The sequence below is a fragment of the Megascapheus bottae genome, chromosome 26, assembly GCF_031878675.1.
Source record: "Megascapheus bottae isolate mThoBot1 chromosome 26, mThoBot2.hap1, whole genome shotgun sequence".
NCBI classification, from domain to species: Eukaryota; Metazoa; Chordata; class Mammalia; order Rodentia; family Geomyidae; genus Megascapheus; species Megascapheus bottae.
In genome coordinates, this window is record NC_143534.1 from 560,269 (window position 1) to 582,117 (window position 21,849).

The 21,849-nt window shown below is 45.7% G+C and overlaps 1 protein-coding gene across 1 annotated transcript in view; it reads left to right on the forward strand.

Moving 5' to 3' along the window:
• Cog2 (component of oligomeric golgi complex 2) overlaps window positions 1-21,849 on the forward strand; it is a 29,748-nt gene that overhangs the window by 433 nt on the left and 7,466 nt on the right. The window contains exons 2-12 of the mRNA XM_090318717.1: window positions 1,124-1,285; window positions 1,506-1,571; window positions 2,995-3,075; window positions 5,436-5,539; window positions 8,883-8,991; window positions 9,878-10,057; window positions 12,059-12,183; window positions 14,411-14,537; window positions 16,767-16,906; window positions 19,866-19,927; window positions 21,253-21,404. Of these exons, the coding sequence (XP_090174843.1) occupies window positions 1,124-1,285; window positions 1,506-1,571; window positions 2,995-3,075; window positions 5,436-5,539; window positions 8,883-8,991; window positions 9,878-10,057; window positions 12,059-12,183; window positions 14,411-14,537; window positions 16,767-16,906; window positions 19,866-19,927; window positions 21,253-21,404 (1,308 nt within the window). The remainder of the gene's footprint in view (window positions 1-1,123; window positions 1,286-1,505; window positions 1,572-2,994; window positions 3,076-5,435; window positions 5,540-8,882; window positions 8,992-9,877; window positions 10,058-12,058; window positions 12,184-14,410; window positions 14,538-16,766; window positions 16,907-19,865; window positions 19,928-21,252; window positions 21,405-21,849) is intronic.

Genomic DNA, 21,849 nt, shown 5'->3' on the forward strand with positions numbered 1-21,849 from the left:
CCGGCACAGTGTTCAGGCACGGTGGCCCCCCGTGGTCCTGACACCGTTAGAACGGAGGGTGCAGCCCGTGGGGAGGGGCCGTGGGGAAAGAGCACAGCGCGCACGGATCAGGAATCGGGGAGGGCTGAAAAGCCCTCAACCGGAGGCCCACTGCCAGCTTCCTCTCCGCCTCATTATCCCGCCGTCTCTCAGCGCTGACACAGTGCTATTGGTAAATGCAGCCTCAGTAAGTAGAAATGAAGCACACATACGTATGCGCCGAGAGGCAGGTTGGGGAGTGATAGGAATGCCAGCAGGCCCGTACCCTTTCTTGTCTCACAAACCCCTAGAATGTGCCAAGCAGTTTGAGGGTGCTGATAAATGTGTAGGAGAGCGTACAGAGAACAGCTGTTCTGCTTAAAATGTTGATTTTTGTAGGTGGAAATGGGAGTTAATCACTATTTCCTATTTCTCCTTCCTTTAAAGAGGTGTTTTATGAGTTCTGTGGCAGAAAGAATGGGTGGAGTGTTTGCTATCTAGGGTACTTGCCTACATTTGTGTCAACACATTTTGTAGTAGGAGCTCTCTCTGTGGTGTACCACCAGGCCTCATCTGTCAGGTGTCCTAAGTAAAGTCAGGAATATGTCCACCTGATTCTGGACCCAGGGATACAGATGGCTTTTCAGCGAGTGGTCTTGACTCTGTGATTTGGTAAGGTGGAGATGGCTTCCTATCAGCTATAACCAGTGTAGGAATGTAGTTCCTTGACAAGGTGGGATTAGTACCTGAAGGAATGGTGCGTGTGGATTAGGAGCCAGGATTAGACCCGTGAGCCGTGAATGCCAGGCCTTTAAAATTTTACCCTAAACATTTAGTACCTGTAAAATTATGGTGGGGAAAGCTGTTTCTGTTTCCAGAAAAGCCTAATAAGGCTGTTATTTTAGAAAGTTAATTTTCTGTAGAAGGAGGCACTGGAAGGTTCTTCTTGGTCAGGTTTCTCCTTGGTTCCTGCACGAGTGGATGGACACCCTGTGCACAGTGTGTGATTTGGAGGTGCCCTTTCTAGAGAGATGCAATGGCTTTTCTGTCTTCCTCTTATGTAAATGCGACTCCACTGCCATGATTTTTCTGACATACTTTTCAGGAGGATTTCGACGTCGATCACTTTGTGTCTGACTGTAGGAAGCGGGTGCAGTTGGAGGAGCTGAGAGATGACCTGGAACTGTACTACAAGCTGCTTAAAACAGCCATGGTGGAGCTGATCAACAAGGACTATGCAGACTTCGTTAACCTCTCTACAAACTTGGTCAGTTGTGACTACACATACAGGGTTTCTTACCTATACACGTTGAGTCTTAGAAGTTATTGTTTGTAGAAAATTTGTCGTTTATTTTACCCAAGAAATTTGAAGTGATTGCCAATCTCATTCACCAAAGAATGGCAAAAAGTCTAGTACAACTTTGGTTGTAAAAGAGGTAGTGTTAATGGTGGTTGTGATGCTCATGCTGACGTGATTTTGTCTTTAGGTTGGCATGGACAAGGCCCTTAACCAGCTTTCCGTGCCTTTGGGACAATTACGAGAAGAGGTTCTGGTAAGTTCCCCCGATAGTATTAAACAGTCTATGTTTACTACAGGCTTGTCTGCCTCTTGTAAACATAATTTTCTTTAATCTCTTATTTTGCTCTTCATTGAATGGTCACGACCCTGAAATAAGTTGTAAACAGTACTTTTACACGTGATATTACAACCCACAGCATGTTTGAAGACACCTAACAAGCATGGTATTGTAACACTCCGTGAGGCAATGTCTGCAGTCAAAGTAGGACCCCTAGGCATGAACATTGGAGGCAGAGTGTCCGAGTCACCTCCAGGAAAAAACATTTGAAGCGCTATGGCACTAAGAAGCACTTGATGTGTCACCCCAGAGACCCTGCACTGCCACCACCAGACAACACGGCCCCTCAGACTCATATCCTGTCACACATGTGATTGACTTGGCGCGTGTGACACAGGTAGACCATTAGTAGGTGTGAACTATGCTGGAAAAACGTAGAATAGAGGTTGAAGTCAGAGGGCCATATGAGGGGAGACCAGAAAGACTCAATAAAGTAAAGCCTGCACTATCTTGAAGTACTATAGTTACATCCTGCTTCATTTTTAAATAGCTCCTCAGAGTGATTTTTCCACGGATGTGGAGAAATGCTTCTGTGTTCACGATGTCTTCCACGCCTCTTTGCCTCTATCTGGCTAGTAGCCTACCCTAGCCTCATGGGCTTACCCCCAGATTTTTGCTTCCTTTGACCCTGACTCATGAGGCTGCTAAAGAAGGACACTCTGTTGTCTCACTCTTTATTGTGTGCTTTTTGGTTACTGTGATAGTCAATGCCTAGTAGATATTTTGTAGCATGTTTTTGAATGAGGAAATTCACCATTCTGTTATTTATTTTTTTGCCTGCTTTGTTCTAGTTGTTCCATTGTCTTCATTTTGGCCATCCTTCCTGATTATTTCACACCTAATTCATTCTCTTCTGTACATGTCTCTTTCCTATGACATCACCTGTTTTTTGGCCATCCTTTTCCTGATTTCTTCTTCCTAAATTTCCCATAACAATATTTTCATCCTGACTGATCAGTGTTGAAATACACGGAGTCTAATGCTTTGGGTGGAGTCCTTCAAATGTCAGCCTTCCCTCTGAGTTTCTACCTCCTTACCAAACAAGCAAGACTCTCCTCTGGGTGAGTACCCACAGAGGAGTGGGTCTCCTCCATGCCCTCTATATCCCAGATGTGTCCCACGTGTGAGCCAGGCTGTCCCCTCCCTCTACCCCATCACCCAGGGCATTCACTGTGTCACTGAATCATCGGTGCCCGCCTAGCATCTGTGTTTGATACACGAGGATTTTGTCAACATCTGGGTAATAGCGGCTTGTAGATATTAAAACCTGTAACATTGAATTAAGTGTGTGCATTTCATAATGTTGCATGGTAATTTTCACAATGTGTTCTCTTTAAAGAGTCTTAGATCATCTGTCAGTGAAGGAATTCGAGCGGTAGATGAACGAATGTCTAAACAAGAAGACATCAGGAAAAAAAAGGTTTGCTTTAGTATCTTACCATTAAGGTATCAACTCACTAGAGTACATAGTAGTTCCAAGGTCATAGGTGTGATCTGGCTTACTCTTCTTCTCTATCACAGCCTCTCCACAGGGAACAGCCAGAGCCCACCTGTGTAGCAGTATGATATATGATCAGTGGCTTGGTGCGGGGGTGAGGTCTTCTCACGCCTTGTCTCATTAAAATCATGAGAATCAGAAGGGTGAGGGAGAGTAATTTTATTAAAACGCAAAGAAAATTGCATAATCATCTTGTGATTGAGTGCTTGCCTAGCATGCACAAAGACCCGGGTTCAATTCCTCAGTATCACATACACAGACAAGGCCAGAAATGGTGCTGTGGCTCAAGTGGTAGAGCTCTATCCTTGAGAAAGTACAAGGACAGTGCTCAGGCCCTGAGCTCAAGCCCCAGTACTAGGAAAAAAGAAAAGAATCTGGCCCAGGCCAGCTACATATCCCTATTCCTGTCTTCTCTTGCTCTCCTGATGTTACCTTCTGAGGTAGGAAGATAGGCTGGTCTGCCATGTAGGACTCAATGTGGTGGTCTAGGTTAAAACCTGCCAGTAAACCCTTTACAGTTTAGCAAGTGTGTCATTTTCAAAACCCCTACAGGAGGTGTTGTGCCTTTCCAAGCCCAGGGCACCTCAGAAGCTTTCCCAGTACCTGCCCAGGCTCCCCGCCTTGAGGAAGGAGGGTGTTGGCTTGAGCCCTCTGTGTTGTCCATGTTTCCACTGTAAACGCCTCTGCATGCACTGCCTGCCACTGTGTAGTGCCTCCTTGTTTTTCTTTTCTTTTTTAATTTTTATTTATTTTATTTATTTATTTTTTGCCAGTTGTGGGTTTGAGCTCAGGGCCTGAGCACTGTCCTTGGACTTTCTCAAGGCTAGAGCTCTACCGCTTGAGACTCTGTGCCACTTCCAGCTTTTTTTTCTATGTATGTGGTACCAAGGAATCAAACCTGGGTCTTCGTGCATGCTAGGCAAGCACTCTACCACTAGGCCAAACTCCTGGCCCAATTTTTATTTATTTTTTTGATAGTTGTTATTTTTTAATTATTGTAATGCATAGAGGGGTCACAGTTACATTGGTCAGAGGATACATTACTTCTCACACATTGAGTAACCCCCTCACATGTTTTTGTCCCCATTTTTCTTTTCTTTTTTTAAATTATAACAGCACAGTAACAGAATTGGAACTAGCCAAGTGCAGTAGTAGTTCATACCTGTAATTTTAGCTATTCAGGAGACGAGGTAAAAAGTCACAATACCCCACCTCAACAGAAAAAGCTGAGTTTGATGACATGTACCTGTCATTCCTGCTGTCATGGGAAGTGTCAATAGGATTGTTGTGCCAGGCTAGCTCTGAGCAGAAAGTGAGACCCTACTTCAAAAATAACACATACCCCTAAAAGAAAAGAAAAGAGTCTGTTGTAAGACTCAAATGGCTCTGAGTTCAAACCCCAGTACTGCCTCCCCATGCCACCCCCAATACAAAAGAATGGTGGAGGACTCTTGCACTAGCTTGTTCTGCAGTGTTTTCTAAGTTTATTAGCACAGTTTTAAAATCTAAAGGAAAAAAAAGCTTGTTTCAGAAACTCATTTGTCTGTTTTATTCACTTGTGTCCAGACAAATGACTTGCTTCATAACAGGTGTCCAGTAACTGGTGAATAACTGTTCTTCAGACTCTGCTAACATTTGCCAAGAGTAGCTTCTTTAATGAATTGCCACCTCGATGTTTAGGTATATTATGCTCTGTAAGGTAAGTATATTGGAAGATAAAATTAAAACAAAAAAAAATGTCTTAACAGAGAAAGTATAGTGCTAAATGAAAGGTTCATTTAAGAAAGAAGAAATGGGGCCGGGAGTTTGGCCTAGTGGTTAAAGTGCTTGCCTAGCATGCATGAAGACCCAGGTTCAATTCCTCGGTACCACATACATAGAAAAAAAAGCCGGAAGTGGTGCTGAGGCTCAAGTGGTAGAGCTCTAGCCTTGAGAAAATCCAAGGACAGTGCTCAGGCCCTGAGCTCAAGCCCAGGACTGGCAAAAAAAAAAAAAAAAAGAAAGAAATGAAAAGGAATGAGAATACAGAGTATAAGAAGACAAAAAGTGTTTTTACATTCACTTATTTTTTGTTTGACTATAAGCTTATGATAGGATATTGAAATACACTTGTTCTAACAAAGCCAAAATTAAAACTTGTGTTCTTGGGAATTTAATATTACATAGAAAAGCTAAAAACAGAATATTAACTTTCAGCTTTGTGTTCTCACATTTAGTATAAGGAAATAAGATGTTAGGTTCTACACCACAGTAACATATTGGGTTTTCTTTCGTTTTTATAGATGTGTGTGTTGAGGCTTATACAAGTTATTCGATCAGTTGAGAAAATTGAAAAAATCTTAAATTCTCAAGGTTCTAAAGAAACAGCTACACTGGAAGCAAGCAGGTAAATATAGTGAGTAGTTCACACCCAGGTTAAAAAAACATTCAAGTGAGAACTCAGTTCAGGAGGGAAAATGGTTTATGAAATTTAGAAGATGGGTTTGCTATGCTAATAAATTGAGGAAATGGCTAGTGGCAGTTTCTGTTGCAGCACTTAGGTGGTTTTAGACCACAGTTGTCACCTTTCCAGGAGTCACAGGCAGATGCTCTCTGGAAGATTTTACCATTGGAATTACCTTGTCCACAGACCAGCGCAGTCCTGATTGACCTTCAAGAATGGAAATAGCATCGATCTCAGAATTTTGACAGGCCCTAAAATATGACTGCTCCCTGTCTAGTGGTTCAAATGCACTAGCACTATATCATTAATAGTGCAAGACACATTTTCTAGAAATAAGCAAAGAAAAAGCTCATTCTGATTTATAGGCAGCCAGTTAGGAAAGTGGCTCGGGATATGAGGGGCACCAGTGGGAACCCCTCAGTGCCAGCCAGCGGGGGCCCCAAGTCAGAACACTGTAGCCCTCTGCTGGGTATTGTCGCCTGTGAGTGGGGACTGTCGTAGGACATCCGATGAGGTACTACTGGTGGGTGCCCGGCATGCCGTCAGCCCTCAAACTTCTCTTGTTGAGGTCTACCACAACTTCTCTTCAAGTCATGTTGATGGCACTAACTTTTCTTCCTTTTCTTTCGTTCTTTTTCTCTCTCTCCTTTTTTTTTTTTTTTTTGAGTGAAATAAAATACACAACCCAGCCCAAGTAGAACATGCCTGCAGTTCAAAATCCTGATCACACTCCATTAATGTGTTGGCTTTCTTTGGTTTAGGAATTAAAAATTTGGATGTGAAGGACCTAAGAGACAGTGTGTGCCATGGCTCTCACTTGATAGCTAGGGAACGGAGGAGCATCCACCCAGGAGAAGCAGTCCTTCAGCCCTAGAGTTTCCCTGCTCAGGATTAGGAGGTGCCCTCCATCCTGGTGCATTGTCCTTATCAGAGCCACTGCTGATGTCTGTGGGTCCAGCAAGCTCTGCCACCCACCCTCACTGACTCCTGTCCCAGTCTCCATAGTCTTTCGTAGACTGCACCTGCCCTGCATGCCAGCTCTCAAGTGCTCTTGGCAATGGTCCACTCCTGCCCCACCCCTGGGGCCATCTGATCTTAGGGCACATTGAAATCCCTCATCTGCTGGGAGACTCTGGGCTCTTACTTACACGTATAAGCCTCTCTAGCCTCAGACTTGGGTCAGCCTGACCACAGTCCCTGGTGTCCTGTATGCACCCAGCATTTGTGCGCTCAGGCGTTCTTCCCCATCCCCCGTTCTTGGCTGTTGCTGTGTTTCAGAAGGTGACACCTCCCGTTTCTCCAGGCTGGGAACCACAAGGGAATTTTGTGTATCCCATCGTAAACTCGGGCTCTCACTTGCTCAGCACACTTGATGCTCTACCAATTGAGCCATGCCAGTACCACCAGATTATTACTGGTTAGAGATAAAAATCCTTGTTGGATTAGTTAGTCTACCCAGGCTGTCTCAGAGCCTCCCGAGTAGCTGGTCTTCTAGGCAGAAACCACCATTCCCTGGCTCATCTGTCCTGCACTACTCCCACGCTGCAGCACTTGCTGCTGTGGGATCTTTTGGCTTGGGAGATGTCTGTCGCTTCCTCCTCCACTGTCTTTTCACCTGAGGGCTCGCTGGCCTCCCACCTTCTGCACCTACCTTCAGTCACATCTTAAAGTCACTCTGTAAGTACATTTTAACCAGTCTCTCCCTGGCCATCCTTCACCTCTCCATTCTTCACTAGAGCTGTTTGTTCCTGCTGTGACTCCCTAAGTGTGGTGAATGCCGCTGGCATGTGTTCCAGTTTCTAGATGGCCATCTGTGTTGCTGAAAGCCTTTCTTTCCCACCTCCCTTGTCTGCCCAATTCCATTGTGCATCTTCGAGTCCTGTTCAGTACTGTGCTAAGTGGGAGAAAAAACTGACTAAGCACTATAGGTTCATTTTTATAACATGTACCATTCTGTCTCCATGGGTACTGTTCCCTTTAAATGCTGTCCTACCTCATTCCATAACAGACTGCAAGCAGAACTTGTAAAGGTTGCCTTCTACAAACTAGTTGGAGAACTACTTCCTCCAAGACTTCTTCCCTGACCTCTGGGACAGATGCCCTGTCCCCTGGTTCCATCAGGCATCCAGGCCCCAGCAGGAAGTCTCCCTGTGGTACGACAGCCAGTGACTATGTGTGTTCCTGTAAGATTTGGATGTTGGGCCAAGTCTCACTCACACCCTCCCATTCCTGGAGTTGGAAGATATCTATGAAAAGGTGCCTGAAGGTGCCTGCCGCCTGCCACCTGCTTCCATGCATCTGGAGGAATGTTCCCACCTAAGCACAGCAGATGTTACACCCTTCCTTGCTCTGGGTCACCTAGAGATGCTTCCATTCAGATCAGCAATTTTCTCAGTGGAGTGAATGGGTAAAGCCAGAGTGTGTGTTAGTGAGCAGAGGACATACCAGGTTTGGCTGCATTTAGATGCTTTGCAGATAATCACTCTGTGTCTGGCTAGTCAGGACAGAGTCAGGGACCTTGAACATGATGGCCCTCGTAGGCTGAACTAGTGTCAATGCAGTGGTCAAGACCTGGCCACCTAAGGGTCTCAGTTCAGGAGTTCATATCATTGTGCTGTGCACATTTTCTTACTCAATGATTTCTCCGGTGGAAATGCCTTGCACTTCTTTCTGCTGTACTTCCCCTTGAGTGCCGTTGACAGGTTATAGTGTGCATTAGGAAAAGGTGCCTTCATTCCTTGGGCATGTACAGGATGAATGCCATCTCTCTAGGACTCAGAGCATAGACACCAGCTGCTTATTCTGCTGTCAGTAACATAATTTTTAAGTGTGCTGATCTAAAGCTGTTTAAAGCAATTTTATTTTTGGCTACTAGAGGCTAGTCTTATGAAGGTGACAAAAGTACTTGGCATTTTAAAAATATTAGAGGTATTTCCAGAGAAAATAGAGAATGGGACAAAGCTGAGGAATGAGGAAACAGGAGGAGCCCCGGAAGAGGTGGGGAAAGGTGGTGTGAGTTAGAGGATGGTGTGCCTCATTGGGTCAGCTCCTGGGCTTGAGCCCAGCCACATCTGTGCCTTGTTCTCCACCAGCTGCCCATCAGAAACAGTCTGGGCAGGTGATTCAGATGGAGACAGACTGTTGGCCCCAAAGCTAGCTTTGACTTGGTGGCATGTGGCCTTGGATTCACTGTGACAGAGCCAGACCCAGGGGTGCTGCGGCCTCATGGCAGAGGACCCGAAGTACACACTCTTAGATTTAATTCTCTGGTTGATGTCTTCCCCAGCCCACTGCTGACAGGTCAGATTTTGGAGAGGATTGCCACAGAGTTTAACCAGCTGCAGTTTCATGCTGTGCAAAGCAAGGGTATGCCACTTTTGGACAAAGTAAGACCGGTAAGCATTTTGCTAGCTTCAGTATTTTTCAGCTCTTATTCATTGGGCTTCTACTTTTTAGGTCACATTCTATAGTTTTTTTTTTTATGTGAAGACCCAGTCATGTCTCTAAATTAGAAGACTGTTTCCTCCCAAAGCCTTTAGTTGGGCTTTATAAAAAAGATTTATTCTAAAGCGGGGTGCCAGTGGTTCATGCCTGTAATCCTAGCTACTCGGGAGGCTGAGATCTGAGGATTATGGTTCAAAGCCAGCCTGGGCACAAAAGTGCATGAGACTTATCTCCAGTTAACCACCAGAAAACTGGAATGACTCTGTGGCTCAAGTTGTAGAGGGCTAACTTTGAGCTGAAGAGCTCAGGGACAGTGCCCAGGCCCAGAGTTCAAGTCCCACAATTGACCAAAAAACCCACAATTAACTCTGTAGGTTGGGAGGGAAATCATACTTTTCCTCATTCTCTGATTCTGTCAGAATTCTTCTTTGATGAATTAGCAGTCTAGTTACAAAGATTATAGGGAAGAGGGAAGATTTCTTGTTTAGTTGGTTTATGTCAGTCAGGGGGCTTGAACTCTTTTTGCTTAAGACTAATGCTCTACCATTTTGAGCCACACCACCACTTCTGGTTTTCCAGAGATACAAGTCTTGGGCTTTCCTGCTGGGCTGGCTTGGAGTTGTGATCCTCAGATCTCAGCCTTCTCGGTAGCCAGGGTGACAGGCGAGAGCCAGTGGCATCTGGCTAAGAGGAAGGATTTGTGTTACACCCCAAGCAGGGCTTCAGCTCTCCTGTTTACACATCCTGTCCATCTTCTCCCAGGGCATGGCATCGTGTGTGGATCTGCTTAGTGCTTAGAAATGGCTTTGCGGTGACCTCTGTCCCATTTCCTTGCAGCGCATAGCTGGCATCACGGCTGTGCTGCAGCAGTCTTTGGAGGGCCTCTTGCTGGAAGGCCTACAGACCTCCAATGTAGACATCATACGGCACTGCCTGCGGACTTATGCCACCATCGACAAGACACGTGATGCTGAGGCCTTGGTTGGCCAGGTCCTGGTGAAGCCGTACGTTGATGAGGTGTGTTCTCCTTGCTCAGTGGCCTTGCTTAGGGGAGCTGCTAGCTTCTGCCCTTGGCTGGGTGTTGGGGAAAGCAGAAATTCCAGAGCCCTGCCTGCCAGGAGCCCTGTCCTTGCAAGACTAGCTGGTTTCTTGCCCTGATCTGGGTATGACCTGCTCTATCTCAACTGATAAAGGTATATCTGTCATCCTAGTTCTACTACAGTTGTAAATATGAGGATCGCAGTCCAGGCCTGCCTGGGCTAAACCATGAGGCCCTTACTCAAGAAATAACAGTAGCACAAAGACTAGGGACTTGGCCCAACTAGTACAGCACCTGCCTAACATGCCTGAAGCCCTGAGTTCAAAGCCCAGTACTGCTTCCAAAAAAATTACCTCCACATTGTAGTGTGACTTGTACCCTAGAAACTGTACAGATCACTGGTCTTGTGAGGGGAAAAGCCAGTACACAGATGACACTGATGGCCAAGGAGGGTGCAGGTGCTGAGCAGGCAGTGTATAAGAGAAAGCAGCCCTGTGCCCACAGGTCCTTAGCAATGGCTATGTGTGCCAAAGCTCGGAAACAGTGAAGAAGTTTCCAGGGTCAGGAAGGTGAGAAGAGCCAGACACGGAGAACATTCCTGGAACTTTGGCACCTGACGTCCCTGTGAGAGTATGGAAAGAACATGGAAAATGGGACCCAGGGCCACAGGCCTCACAGCCCGTTACCTGCACCTGCATTCAAAGGCACTCTGAGCTAGGGCTGCAGCCTCACTGGCTTGCTCCCTGCATCCTGCATTCAAAGGTATTCCTTGCCCCTGCCACAGTGCGTGCTACAGCAATTACACTTGTCTAGATCACAGGTAAGGGTGAGATCAGAAGGGGAAATGAGACTTAAAAGTTAATTTCAGTAATTCTTCTGGCCTCATTACAATTACTGAAAAATAACGTCCTCTGCTCATACGTTTTCTTCTTTTTTTTTTTTTTTTTGGCCAGTCCTGGGCTTGAGCTCAGGGCCTAAGCACTGTCCTTGGGTTTTCTCAAGGCTAGAGCTCTACCACTTGAGCCTCAGCACCACTTCTGGCTTTTTCTAAGTATGTGGTACCGAAGAATCGAACCCGGGTCTTCGTGCATGCTAGGCAAGCACTCTACCACTAGGCCAAACTCCCAGCCATGCTCATACGTTTTCTTTGTAGTTAGCTCTGGATGGAAAAGGACAAGTGATGCCATTATGTCTTCAGCAGTTAGAGAAAATATTGGTTACTAATTTATGCCTGTTTTTCATTGATCTTAATGTAGTATACTAAAGTATTTGAACTTTCTGGCATATTAAATAAATCAGAACCCAATTTAGTTTTATTGACATTTGTATATTTATCCTGTTTATCTCTTAACTCCCAACCTTGTACCAAAAATAAGTGAGACCTATTTTGTTCTGTCTGTCTCATGCCCAGCCTGATCTGAGTCACAGCAGAGGTGGGTCTGGACTGGGCAGCAGTGGCTGGCCCCTGTACTCTCTGAGTTAAGCCTTTTGAAGGAGTCACTGTCGTTCAGTCTCGGGAAAGCTGATATGTGGCTTCCTAGTCTCGGGCCACTACCTCTCCAAGTTATCGCTGCCTCTCAACCTTAGGAACTGATGTGATCTATTTTATATTTTACTCTTTAGGTGGAAAGAAAAGTGGTTGTAAGGAAACCTCTTTCTGTGGTTATAGTTTATGCTTTTTTCTGTAATGCATAGTTTCTGCTTCTCTTTTAAATACGTATTGTTGCTGCTGGTGATGGTCATGGGGCTGAACTCAAGGCCTGAGTGCTGTCCCTGAGCTCTTTCACTGAAGACTAGTGCTCTACCATTTTGAGCCCCAGCACTCCTTCCTCTTTTAATTACTTTTTGAAAATGTTTCTTACTAGGAGAGTGAAAGAAGCGGGTGACAGTACCTGACTAAAGAAACAATAAGCTCTCTACACATCACCTTTATAGCCATCATTTAAAAACACAAATGGAACTGTTCTTTCTCATCACAGGTGGTCAGCGAACACCTTGTGGAGTCCCAGCCTGGTGGCCTCCAGCTCCTGTATGATAAACTCCTGGAGTTTGTCCCTCACCACTGCCGCCTTCTCCGGGAAGTCACAGGCGGTGCAGTCTCTAGGTAACTGGGGGTGCCTACACTGTGCCCGGGGCTGGTCACATGAGCACGTCATTGGGATCCTGGTGATGATGCTATTTCCTGTTCCACGCTGCATTCCTGCATCCAAAACTCCCATCTTCTTCCTAAATCTTCCTAAAATGCTATCTTTTCCCTAGCTTCAGTTGGCAGTCAAAATTACGTTCTTTCCATGATTCTGATCTCATGTTGTATGAATACAACCAGTTCTGTTAAATTCCAGTTTTATACTGATTGGTGAGGTCATCTTCAATTTCCCCTCTGGTAGCCAGTTTACATGACTTTCTATTTCTTTATAAATATCCTGCTCTGTTGCCACACTCCCAGTCTTGGCCAGTTGTCTGTGGCCAGAGTACACAGGGTGGTCTCTTAGTTGTGCCTGGTGTCAGGCTTGCTGCAACCCCAGCCAGCCTTGGTACTTCTGTGGTTCATAGACTATGCCTTAAGAATCTTTGGCAGTGTCTTTGTACTCACTGACAGAGTGGAGAAGGCTTTCCATAACCTGTTCCTGGCAGCTTTCCCTGCACCTCCCCAATGTTCACACGTACATGTACTTCTGCAGTATTCCTTTTGCCTCCTTGGCCATTTCTGTGAAGCTTCTGATCTTCCTTGCCACGCTCCAGGTTTCAGGACCCTGCTTGCAGCTCCCTTGTGTGCTGTCCCCTTTTTCCACACATCACTTGGTGACCTTCCTAACTGACCACCAGCAACTTCAGTGTTTTTCCTCCAAATAAGACGTGTCAGCTCTTCTGCTGAGGAGTCTGAATCGGGTTTCATCTTTTCTTGGCAGTCTTAATTACATGTTCCCTTTGCACATGAGGAGGGTCTGCTCTGTAGTTTAAATTCCTCCCTGCCATTCTTACCTTCCCCACATCCCCTAACAGCTAATCCCCATTCTGATGGACAGGGAAATCTTAACTGGGCATGTGAGCGGCAGGAGCCTCTCCCCCCACCCCCCAACCCCTTGTTTTCCTCCTGCAGTGATTGGCCAGCCTCCAGTGCTCCTGTCGGGTACTGAGGTCCTGTGATGGCCTCTCTTGGTCAGAGTGGCAGAGCCTTCTTGATGACTTGTCTGTCTGGATCATTTTTCTGAGGAAAATTAATAAAACTTGTGACTTTAAACTTTCAGTTATTTTAGCAGAATATTGAGCCTCAACGTCTCAATCCAAGAGTTTAGCTACAAAACTTCATGGCTTGCTGAAATAAGACTTTACATTAAATTTTTTATCATTGTAAAAGAAAATTGTCTTGAAACAGTATACACACAGCAGTCACAGTAGGCAGCCATTGAGATGGTATTTGCGTAGATGTTTCTAGGTCTATTTCACTGTAACCGGCATAGATTTGCTATGTGCTGGGAACAGTCCTGAGTATTTGCAAATAGAAGTTCTTGTGATGGACCTTCTTAAAGAGAAAGCTGAAGTGCAGAGGAGTTAGAGGTTTACTCTGGATCCACCATTTAAACCATGCTCACTGGCTCTGAAGTGCCTATTTGTGCCTAGTACTGAGTTGGTGACTCAAATCTAACATGCAGTGTCAAAAAATTTCAAAACAAAACATGTACACACAAAACACCTTATTCTGATATTAATTTCAGGCGTTTAGATGACATAGACAGTAACTGAAGACGATCTTGAAGCACAGCATTGTGGGTAAACAGCAGTAGTAAGCCAGAGTAACTCGTTAGCCTTGTGCTATAATTGAGTTTGGGTGGACTGTACAGATGACTTTTCTGTGGCCTAAGTGGAGGTCGAAGAACATTAGGGCATTTGACAGAGAAGAGTTACACTGATTCTATCCAGTGGTTTTACCATGTCCTTGGTTCCCGGAGACATCAGGGTCAGAGTTTCACTGATTCAGGAGTGAGGGGAAGGCCCAGTGTAGAAACAAGCTAGCATGGGGCCAGGAGTTTAGCCTATTGGTAGCGTGCTTGCCTAGCATGCACGAAGACCTGGGTTCAATTCCTCGGTACCACATACATAGAAAAAAGCCGAAAATGGTGCTGAGGCTCAAGTGGTAGGGCTCTAGCCTTGAGAAAGTCCAAGGACAGTGCTCAGGCCCTGAGCTTAAGCCCAGGACTGGCAAAAACAAAAAACAAAAAAAAAAAAAAAACAAAACAACAAAAAAAAAAACAAGCTAGCTGACAATGCTTTATTCCTCTCTGTAAGTGAAGGATTTGTGGCAGAGGTGGACCCTGGCTCTTGTCTTACAGTGAGAAAGGCACCGTTGTCCCTGGATATGACTTCCTGGTGAATTCTGTCTGGCCAGAAGTGGTTCGAGGACTAGAGGAAAAGCTGCCTTCCCTCTTCAATCCTGGGGATCCCGATGTGTTTCATGAGGTACAGTCTCGTCATCTTCACTCTTGGAGATGTTCTCAGAAAGATCTCTTTACACAGTCTCAATTCTGTGGATTATTTAGAATGCTAGTACAATTCAGTCTAAATAAAACTGTGACTAGTTATTGTCATTTTTTAACTGTTTTCCAAGCAGTCCTATGGCCCTCATAAAGCTAATAACTGCCATTGTTTTCCATGAAAAATTAATTTGGCGCATCTCTACAGGTAGTATGACCAGACTATGTTATTTATGCATTTAGTGTGTGTGGAGGGGAAGGTCATAGGCCTGAGCACTGTTCCTGAGCTCTTCAGCTCAAGGCTACTGCCCACAGTACCACACATATAGAAAAGGCCAGAAGTGGTACTGTGGCTCAAGTGGTAGAGTGTTACCCAGACTAGTAGGAAGAAACTTAAAATTTCTAGTTTTTACTGAACTGAAAGTCCTGTTTATGCAGCCTTCAGCAGGTTAGGTTCATGGCTTAGTAAGCTGGATTAAAAAGATTTTAGAAAGTCCAGCAGTATTGGTGGAGTTTGGGGACTGGAAAACAGGAATAGAGCTGCCTTCTTGCGGATGGCCAGGGCTCTGCATTCCCTGCTTACTAGCTTTGTTTCTGGGCAGCTACTCTTGGAGCTTAACACAAGAGAAACTGGTGTCTGGAATGGTGAAAGACTAGCCATAGTTACCTCATGGAGCTGTCGCGGGCCAGGTCAGAGCCTGGAATGGTGAAAGACTAGCCATAGTTACCTCATGGAGCTGTCGCGGGCCAGGTCAGAGCCATCGCCACCCTTCATGTGTTCATCCTCCATTCACACTGGCCTCAGAACAATACAGTACAGGGTGTAAGGTCATCCAGAGATGACCAGAGAAGTCTTGAACAAAACTTCTACCTTGAAAGCTAGAAAGCACTGGAGAAGACACTGTGGTCTGTGGAGTAGCAGAATTGTGACAGTGGCAACACCACTAAAAGCATTCCCAAGATCCAGTGTAATCCCTGTTAAAATTCAATGCTGTTTTGTTGTTGTTGCTGTTGTTGCCAGTCCTGGGCTTGAGCTCAGGGCCTGAGTACTGTCCTTGGGCTTTCTCAAGGCTAGTGCTCTACCACTTGAGCTCAGCACCACTTCCGGCTCGTCTATGTATCTGGTACTGAGGAATCGAACCCCAGTCTTTGTGCGTGCTAGGCAAGCACTCTACCACGAGGCCAAACTCCTGGTCCTCCACACTGTTCTTTACAAAAACAGAAAATACAAATTCTATGGAAACCCAAAGGACTTCAAATAGCCAAAACAATTCAGAGCACAAACAGTGATGCTAAACTTCAAAATACTAAAAGAACTAAACTTCAAATTGTACTACAAAAAATAGCATGGTACTGACACCTAAACAGACATGTGGATAGATGGAAGCCTAAGACAGAAAGAAGCCCAAGCAGGCTCTGCATCTGATTCTTGATCAAGTGCCCAAAACATTGTAAAAACATTGTAACATTGTGCTAGCAAGCAGAGGATCTGATGTAGAAGACAGAAAACATACCCTGATCTCACAGATCAGAGACCTTAGGGAAAACTTGAAACTGCTAGAGGAAAATGGGAAGCACTTCAAGATGTTGCCCTGGACAGTGACTTTCTGGATAGGACTTAGGAAGTAAAAGCAAGAATTGTTAAATGCAGTTGTATCACATTAAACAGTTACAAGAGTGGGCAAGATACCAGAGAAGGGGAGAGAAATCTGCCCAGTAGCCATCTAACAAGGGATAAACATCTATAATGTCTAAGCAACTTAAAAATGTAAACACAAAAATAACATTGGGCAGATGAACGGATAGTTTTGAAGTGAGAAAATACTTGAAGAAATGTTACACATGGCGGTGTAGGGCTCTACCTCATCCCAGTCAGAGTGACATCCATGAAACAGCAGTGCTGGCAAGGAGGGAGAGAGTGGGAAGAGCTCTTACCCGCTGCTGCTGGGGAGTGTAAACCGGTCCATCCACTGTGAAAACAACTGAGACTAGAACGCCTGTACAGGAGTTCCAGGCAGGCTTCATCACATAGCACCTCAAGCGCACCACGAGGCTCTGAGCATCTCACCCCCTGCGGGAGTCCTGAGGTCTCCGATGGCTCCAGAACTCTGCTGCTGACCTTCTCTGTTCCATTATGGCCTCCAGTACATGTTCCTGTTCCTAATTCTGGTGAGCTGGCTGCTGATGAGAATTCGACGATGTGCTCTTATTTTAGAAATACACCATAAGCATGGATTTTGTCAGAGGATTTGAGCAACAGTGTGGATCCCAGGCCAGTGTGAAGAGACTCCGAGCTCATCCCGCCTATCACAGCTTCAGTAACAAGTGGAACTTGCCAGTTTATTTTCAGATCCGGTTAGTCATTCTTTCTTCACCCTATCACCCCAGTCCATAGCCTCTTCTCTGGGTGGTGTTTGGGAAGCAGAGATGAACAGGAAGTGTTATAGATGCCAGACTGGGAAATAGACTTCTTTTTTTTTTTTTGGTGGATCATGGGGCTACTGCCCTACCCTTGAGTGAAGCCCCACTTGAAATAGACTTTTTATACATCACTTTTCTAGTAATGGGATCCTAGGAGCTGGCTCATGTGTCCTCTATGGATTGCAACTCTCTCCTCCTCCTCCTCCCCCTCTTCCTCCTCTTCTTCCTCCTCCTTCCCCCCCACCCCCACAGCTGTGCTTCTCTGCCGAGCTTACCTGTGGAGGAGCGGGAGGGGTTGCAGTCACTTACAGGCATCCTAGTTACTTCCTCTCCCTTGTGGCCTTTGTGACATTTTCTGTTCTGGAAAGTGGCCTTTCCTCCTAGGTCTTATGATGCTATCAGCTATATCAGTACAGTTTACACAGATCTATGAAACGTTTGGGGAAACTCGGATGAACCTTTAACAGATATCAGAAAAGCAGTCTCTGGAGGGGTGCAGTGGATTCTCCCGGAACAGGATCTACATCACCATCACTGATCAGGCAGGCACAGTGTTCTGCAGAGCTTGGGCTGCAGGGTCGGGGGGGAAATGCTTTTTTTTTTTTTTAATGTTCTAAACAGGTCATAGTTACGTAAGTGATTTCCTTTTGGACAGTGTCACCCCTTCCCTTGCTCTCTCCCAGCATAGGCATTTTGTTTAAATGGTGTGTGCCAGCTGGTGGCTTGCATTTGTAATCCTAGTTGCTTAGGGGGTTGAAATCTGAGCATCACAGTTTGAAGCTAGCCAATGAGACTCTTTATCTCCTAAAATTAACCAATAAAAGCCAGAAGTAGGGCTGTGGCTCAAGTGGTAGAATGCTAGCCTTGAGCAAAAAAGCTCAGGTCAGTACCCCAGCTAAATTCAAGCCCTAAGACCAGCATCCCCCCCCCCCAAAAAAAAAAAAAAAAAACAAAATGCTGAGTGTTTTCATTTGTTGTGATTAGCTCTTCTCTGGAGCTTTAAGAAAGATTGCAGAGGGAAATAGTTCATGAAACTGGTACCCTGATTATAATTGCCTGGTGTGATTGAGAATGTATGCATCACTGTTCAGTGATGAAGTCATGGTGCTCTGAAGCCACAGGTGCTCTTAGTCTCCCAGGGACATGGCACCAGCAGGAAGTAAGGGCACGCCCATCTGAGATATCCAGGTCTGCATGGGACTAGCCATTGTGTGTTCATAAAGAGAACCAGGGCAGAAGCCTCTGTATGGTGAGCATAATTTGAAGTCATGCAGGGCTGTTTTAATGACTAAGGCTGATGTTGAGAACTCCCCATCTAGTTATTTAGTAGCATCTCTCTTGGCATCACCATGCTTCTCTGTCCCCTACTTCTCAGGCCCCTGTGTGCCCATCTCTGCCTGTCCCAGCTTCATCTTGTCCACTTCCTGTCAAGCTGGGTCAGGCCTAGAACTGTGCTGAAATGCAGTCATTTCCCTGCAAGACCTGTGGCTGTCACCAGATTGACATTAAGTATACAAAGGGATTGTAAACTTCTATTTAAACTTTATGGAACATTTTAAAATTATGCTTAAATTATAAAGTATGTAGCATGTTTCCGCTTCATTCCCTTTTCATCTAAAAACTAAATTCAAGGTGCCGGGAGTTTGGCCTAGTGATTAAAGTGCTTGCCTAGCATGCATGAAGACCCGGGTTCGATTCCTCGGTACCACATATATAGAAAAAAGCCGGAAGTGGTGCTGAGGCTCAACTGGTAGAGCTCTAGCCTTGAGAAAGTCTAAGGACAGTGCTCAGGCCCTGAGCTCAAGCCCAGGACTGGCAAAAAAAAACAAAAAACTAAATTCAAGTAAGACTCGAGAACTTTTAGTTTTTAGCAATTTGGGGTGACAGAAGCTCTGTAGACGTGGTTAGGTTCAGAGCGGCACTGTTGTCACCACTCTCTGCAGGCTAGTTAAAACCTGGGCGGGCTTGGTGGCAGCATTTGAGAGTGGCAGGCAGGATTTTGAGTCTGTGACCAGCCTGTGGTACAGAGGAGATCCTGTCTGGTGTGGGGCTGCCAACATGTTGGCATTTTCCTAGGAAATACTGACGTCACCCTTCCGAGCTACACATTCCTTGGGATCTGCTATGTGCTTACCTTCTGGCCTCCCTTTAAAACTCTGAAAGTGTCACTTAGATCACTTACTCTTGAGCACAAGTCTAAATTTACTATTAGTTGAGGGAGCCAGCGGGGACAAAAGAATGTACTGGTAGAGATGTGGACCTAATGCCTGAGCAGCAACTAGTACAAGATAAATAAAACAGCTGCATTTCCACAGAGTTGTGCAAATATGTCCAAATATGGCCTCAGGCTAGGGAACCCGCTGCCATCCACAAATGCTATTAGTTGTAAGGGAAGAACAGCTGGCGGAGTCTGCTGGGCACTGAGCAGTGAGCTCCAGGATTGCCTCCGTGGTTTTTGTTAAGCTGCAAGTCCAGATGTAGCAACACTTTCCCCATTTCTAAGTGAGGAGTTTGTCCTTAGCTTTGATAGTGTCAACATGTGTGGGCTAGAGATACATGCGGTTGTATGGTCTTGAAATGGCTAGAGGATTACAAGAGGGTAGGCTTACAGGGTGAGCGCTCAAGGAGTTTACATCACAGCATGTTTAATTTTAGAACCAGTTGTTTAGACTAGCTGAAAAATGTGTGTGTGTGTGTGTGTGTGTGTGTGTGTGTGTGTGTGTGTATGTAATGGTGACCAGTATAGCTTATTAAGTGCTAAGAGTTTTTTAAAAGTTGAGAGAACAGGTGTCCCAACGCTGGTTGAGAAGAGGGGTATCAACAGACAAGTGAAGATGGCAGGGGCAGGGCAGACCGAGCCCTCGGAGCTGACCTCTGTCCTTGTTTTGTGCAGGTTCAGAGAAGTGGCAGGATCCTTAGAGGCAGCATTCATGGACGGGCTGGCAGATGCTCCAGGTAACTTCTTAGAGTGGAAACAGCAGGTACCCCTGACAAGTTAGCAGTGTTCACCAGCAGCTGACCCTGGTCCTGGGAGTACACTCACCTTTCCCACTGCACAGTGAGTTGAGGACAGTGCTGGGTGGGGGTTGTGTTCAGCCTCCTCAGGTGCTGGGTAGCTAGCTGTTGTATCTGAGCAGCCCCCTGGCCAGCTGCCTTTTTTGTGAGGCAGTCTTCTGAGTCATTGAACCTCTTGCTTATAAGGATAGTAAAAGGATCCTTTTTAAAGTAGAAAGCAGACTTTTCTCTGGTGCCACATGGAAGCCAGGCCTGTGTTCTGCTTTCTGCTCAGATGCTGCTGCAGTCCTCAGTCGAGCACAGGCTCCAGGGAGGGGGCTGTCTCTCCCTGGAAGTGACTCAGCTGGAGCATAGATCTGCACCACCTTTTCTCTGCTCCTAACCCTTGGTTGCTGGGCCATGAGTGTTGTAGTGGTGTGTGCATACAGGAGCTGTGTGCACGCCTGACAGCCTTCCTAATGCTTGCCTCATGTTGCGCTCATTGCTGGTGATTGCTGAGAGAACAGTGTGGCTGTTCCTACAGCTTTTCTGTCTGTGGGCCACAGCTTCAGTGTCTGCTCTGTCTGAAGCAGCTAAGTCTGCTGTCAGTAAGGACCCCCATTTAAGTTGGGCACCTGTGGCTCATCCATGTAATCCTAGCTACTCAGGAGGCTGAGATCTGAGGATCATGGTTTAAAGCCAGCCCACACAATGACATCCATGACACTTAAAACTGAAATAAACTACCAAGAAAGCTGGAAGTAGACCTGTGGCTCAAGTGGCAAAGCACTAGCCTTGAACAAAAGAACCTCAGGGACAGTGCCTATACCCTATGCTCAAACCCCAGAGCTGGCATAAATTTTTTTTTAAAAAACCCTCCATTTAGCTTCAGAATTAGTGACCTCTATCTTTGCTGAAGTCTGTCAAGTGTAGTTGACCTGTTCTTTGTAAGCAGTAGCTGTGTCCTGAAGTAAGGAGGTAAGGGATTGACAAATGAAACCAGACAAATTCTAAATGGAAATTTACACCCTTACCAATGTTGATTTGGTGTAAAAATATACTTAAAATATTTTGGATGCTATGTGCATCTTAATGCTTACCTCCACTTCTAGGAGTGGTGTTGGTTAAAGTTATACACTGCACATTAAAGGCTGGGAAGCCTGGCTGTAGCGGCTCCTCTACTGACTGCAGCCTTCTTCAGAATGCCTCTCTTTACTTATGTCGAAGATAACGTTTCACTGTGTCCCCTGCCCAGTGGAACCCCTAAGCCCATGATCTTTCTGCAGCTGGGAGTCCCTACTGCCTTTTGGCCTCCCACAGAACATGGAGCAGCCTGAAGAAATGCTGGTCGGACAAGATGTTTCTGCCCTTGCTGGCCCATCGCCTCTGGAGGCTCACCCTGCAGATTTTGGCACGATTCTCTGTGTTCATCAAGGAGGTAAGCACTGGTTGTGAGGCTCATCACGAATCACTGTGTTAGGAATTAAGATTTAAGATGCACTTTTAACTAAACACCTGTGGAGAGGGGCAGGTTGGAGGGAGGGGGGTGCAGGCCAGGGTGGCCTGCTTTGAATCTCAGCTTTTTGACAGCTTTAGAATGGATGTCTGCTCTGTTGTTTGTTTGTTTGTTTGTTTGTTTGCCAGTCCTGGGCTTGAGCTCAGGGCCTGAGCACTGTCCTTGGGTTTTCTCAAGGCTAGAGCTCTACCTCTTGAGCCTCAGCATCACTTCTGGCCTTTTTCTATGTATGTGGTACCGAGGAATCGAACCCGGGTCTTCATGCATGCTAGGCAAGCACTTTAACAACTAGGCCAAACTCCCGGCCAGTTTTTGTTTTTTTTGTTTTTTTCTTGAAACACTCCACCTCTGCAAGTTCATGTTCCCT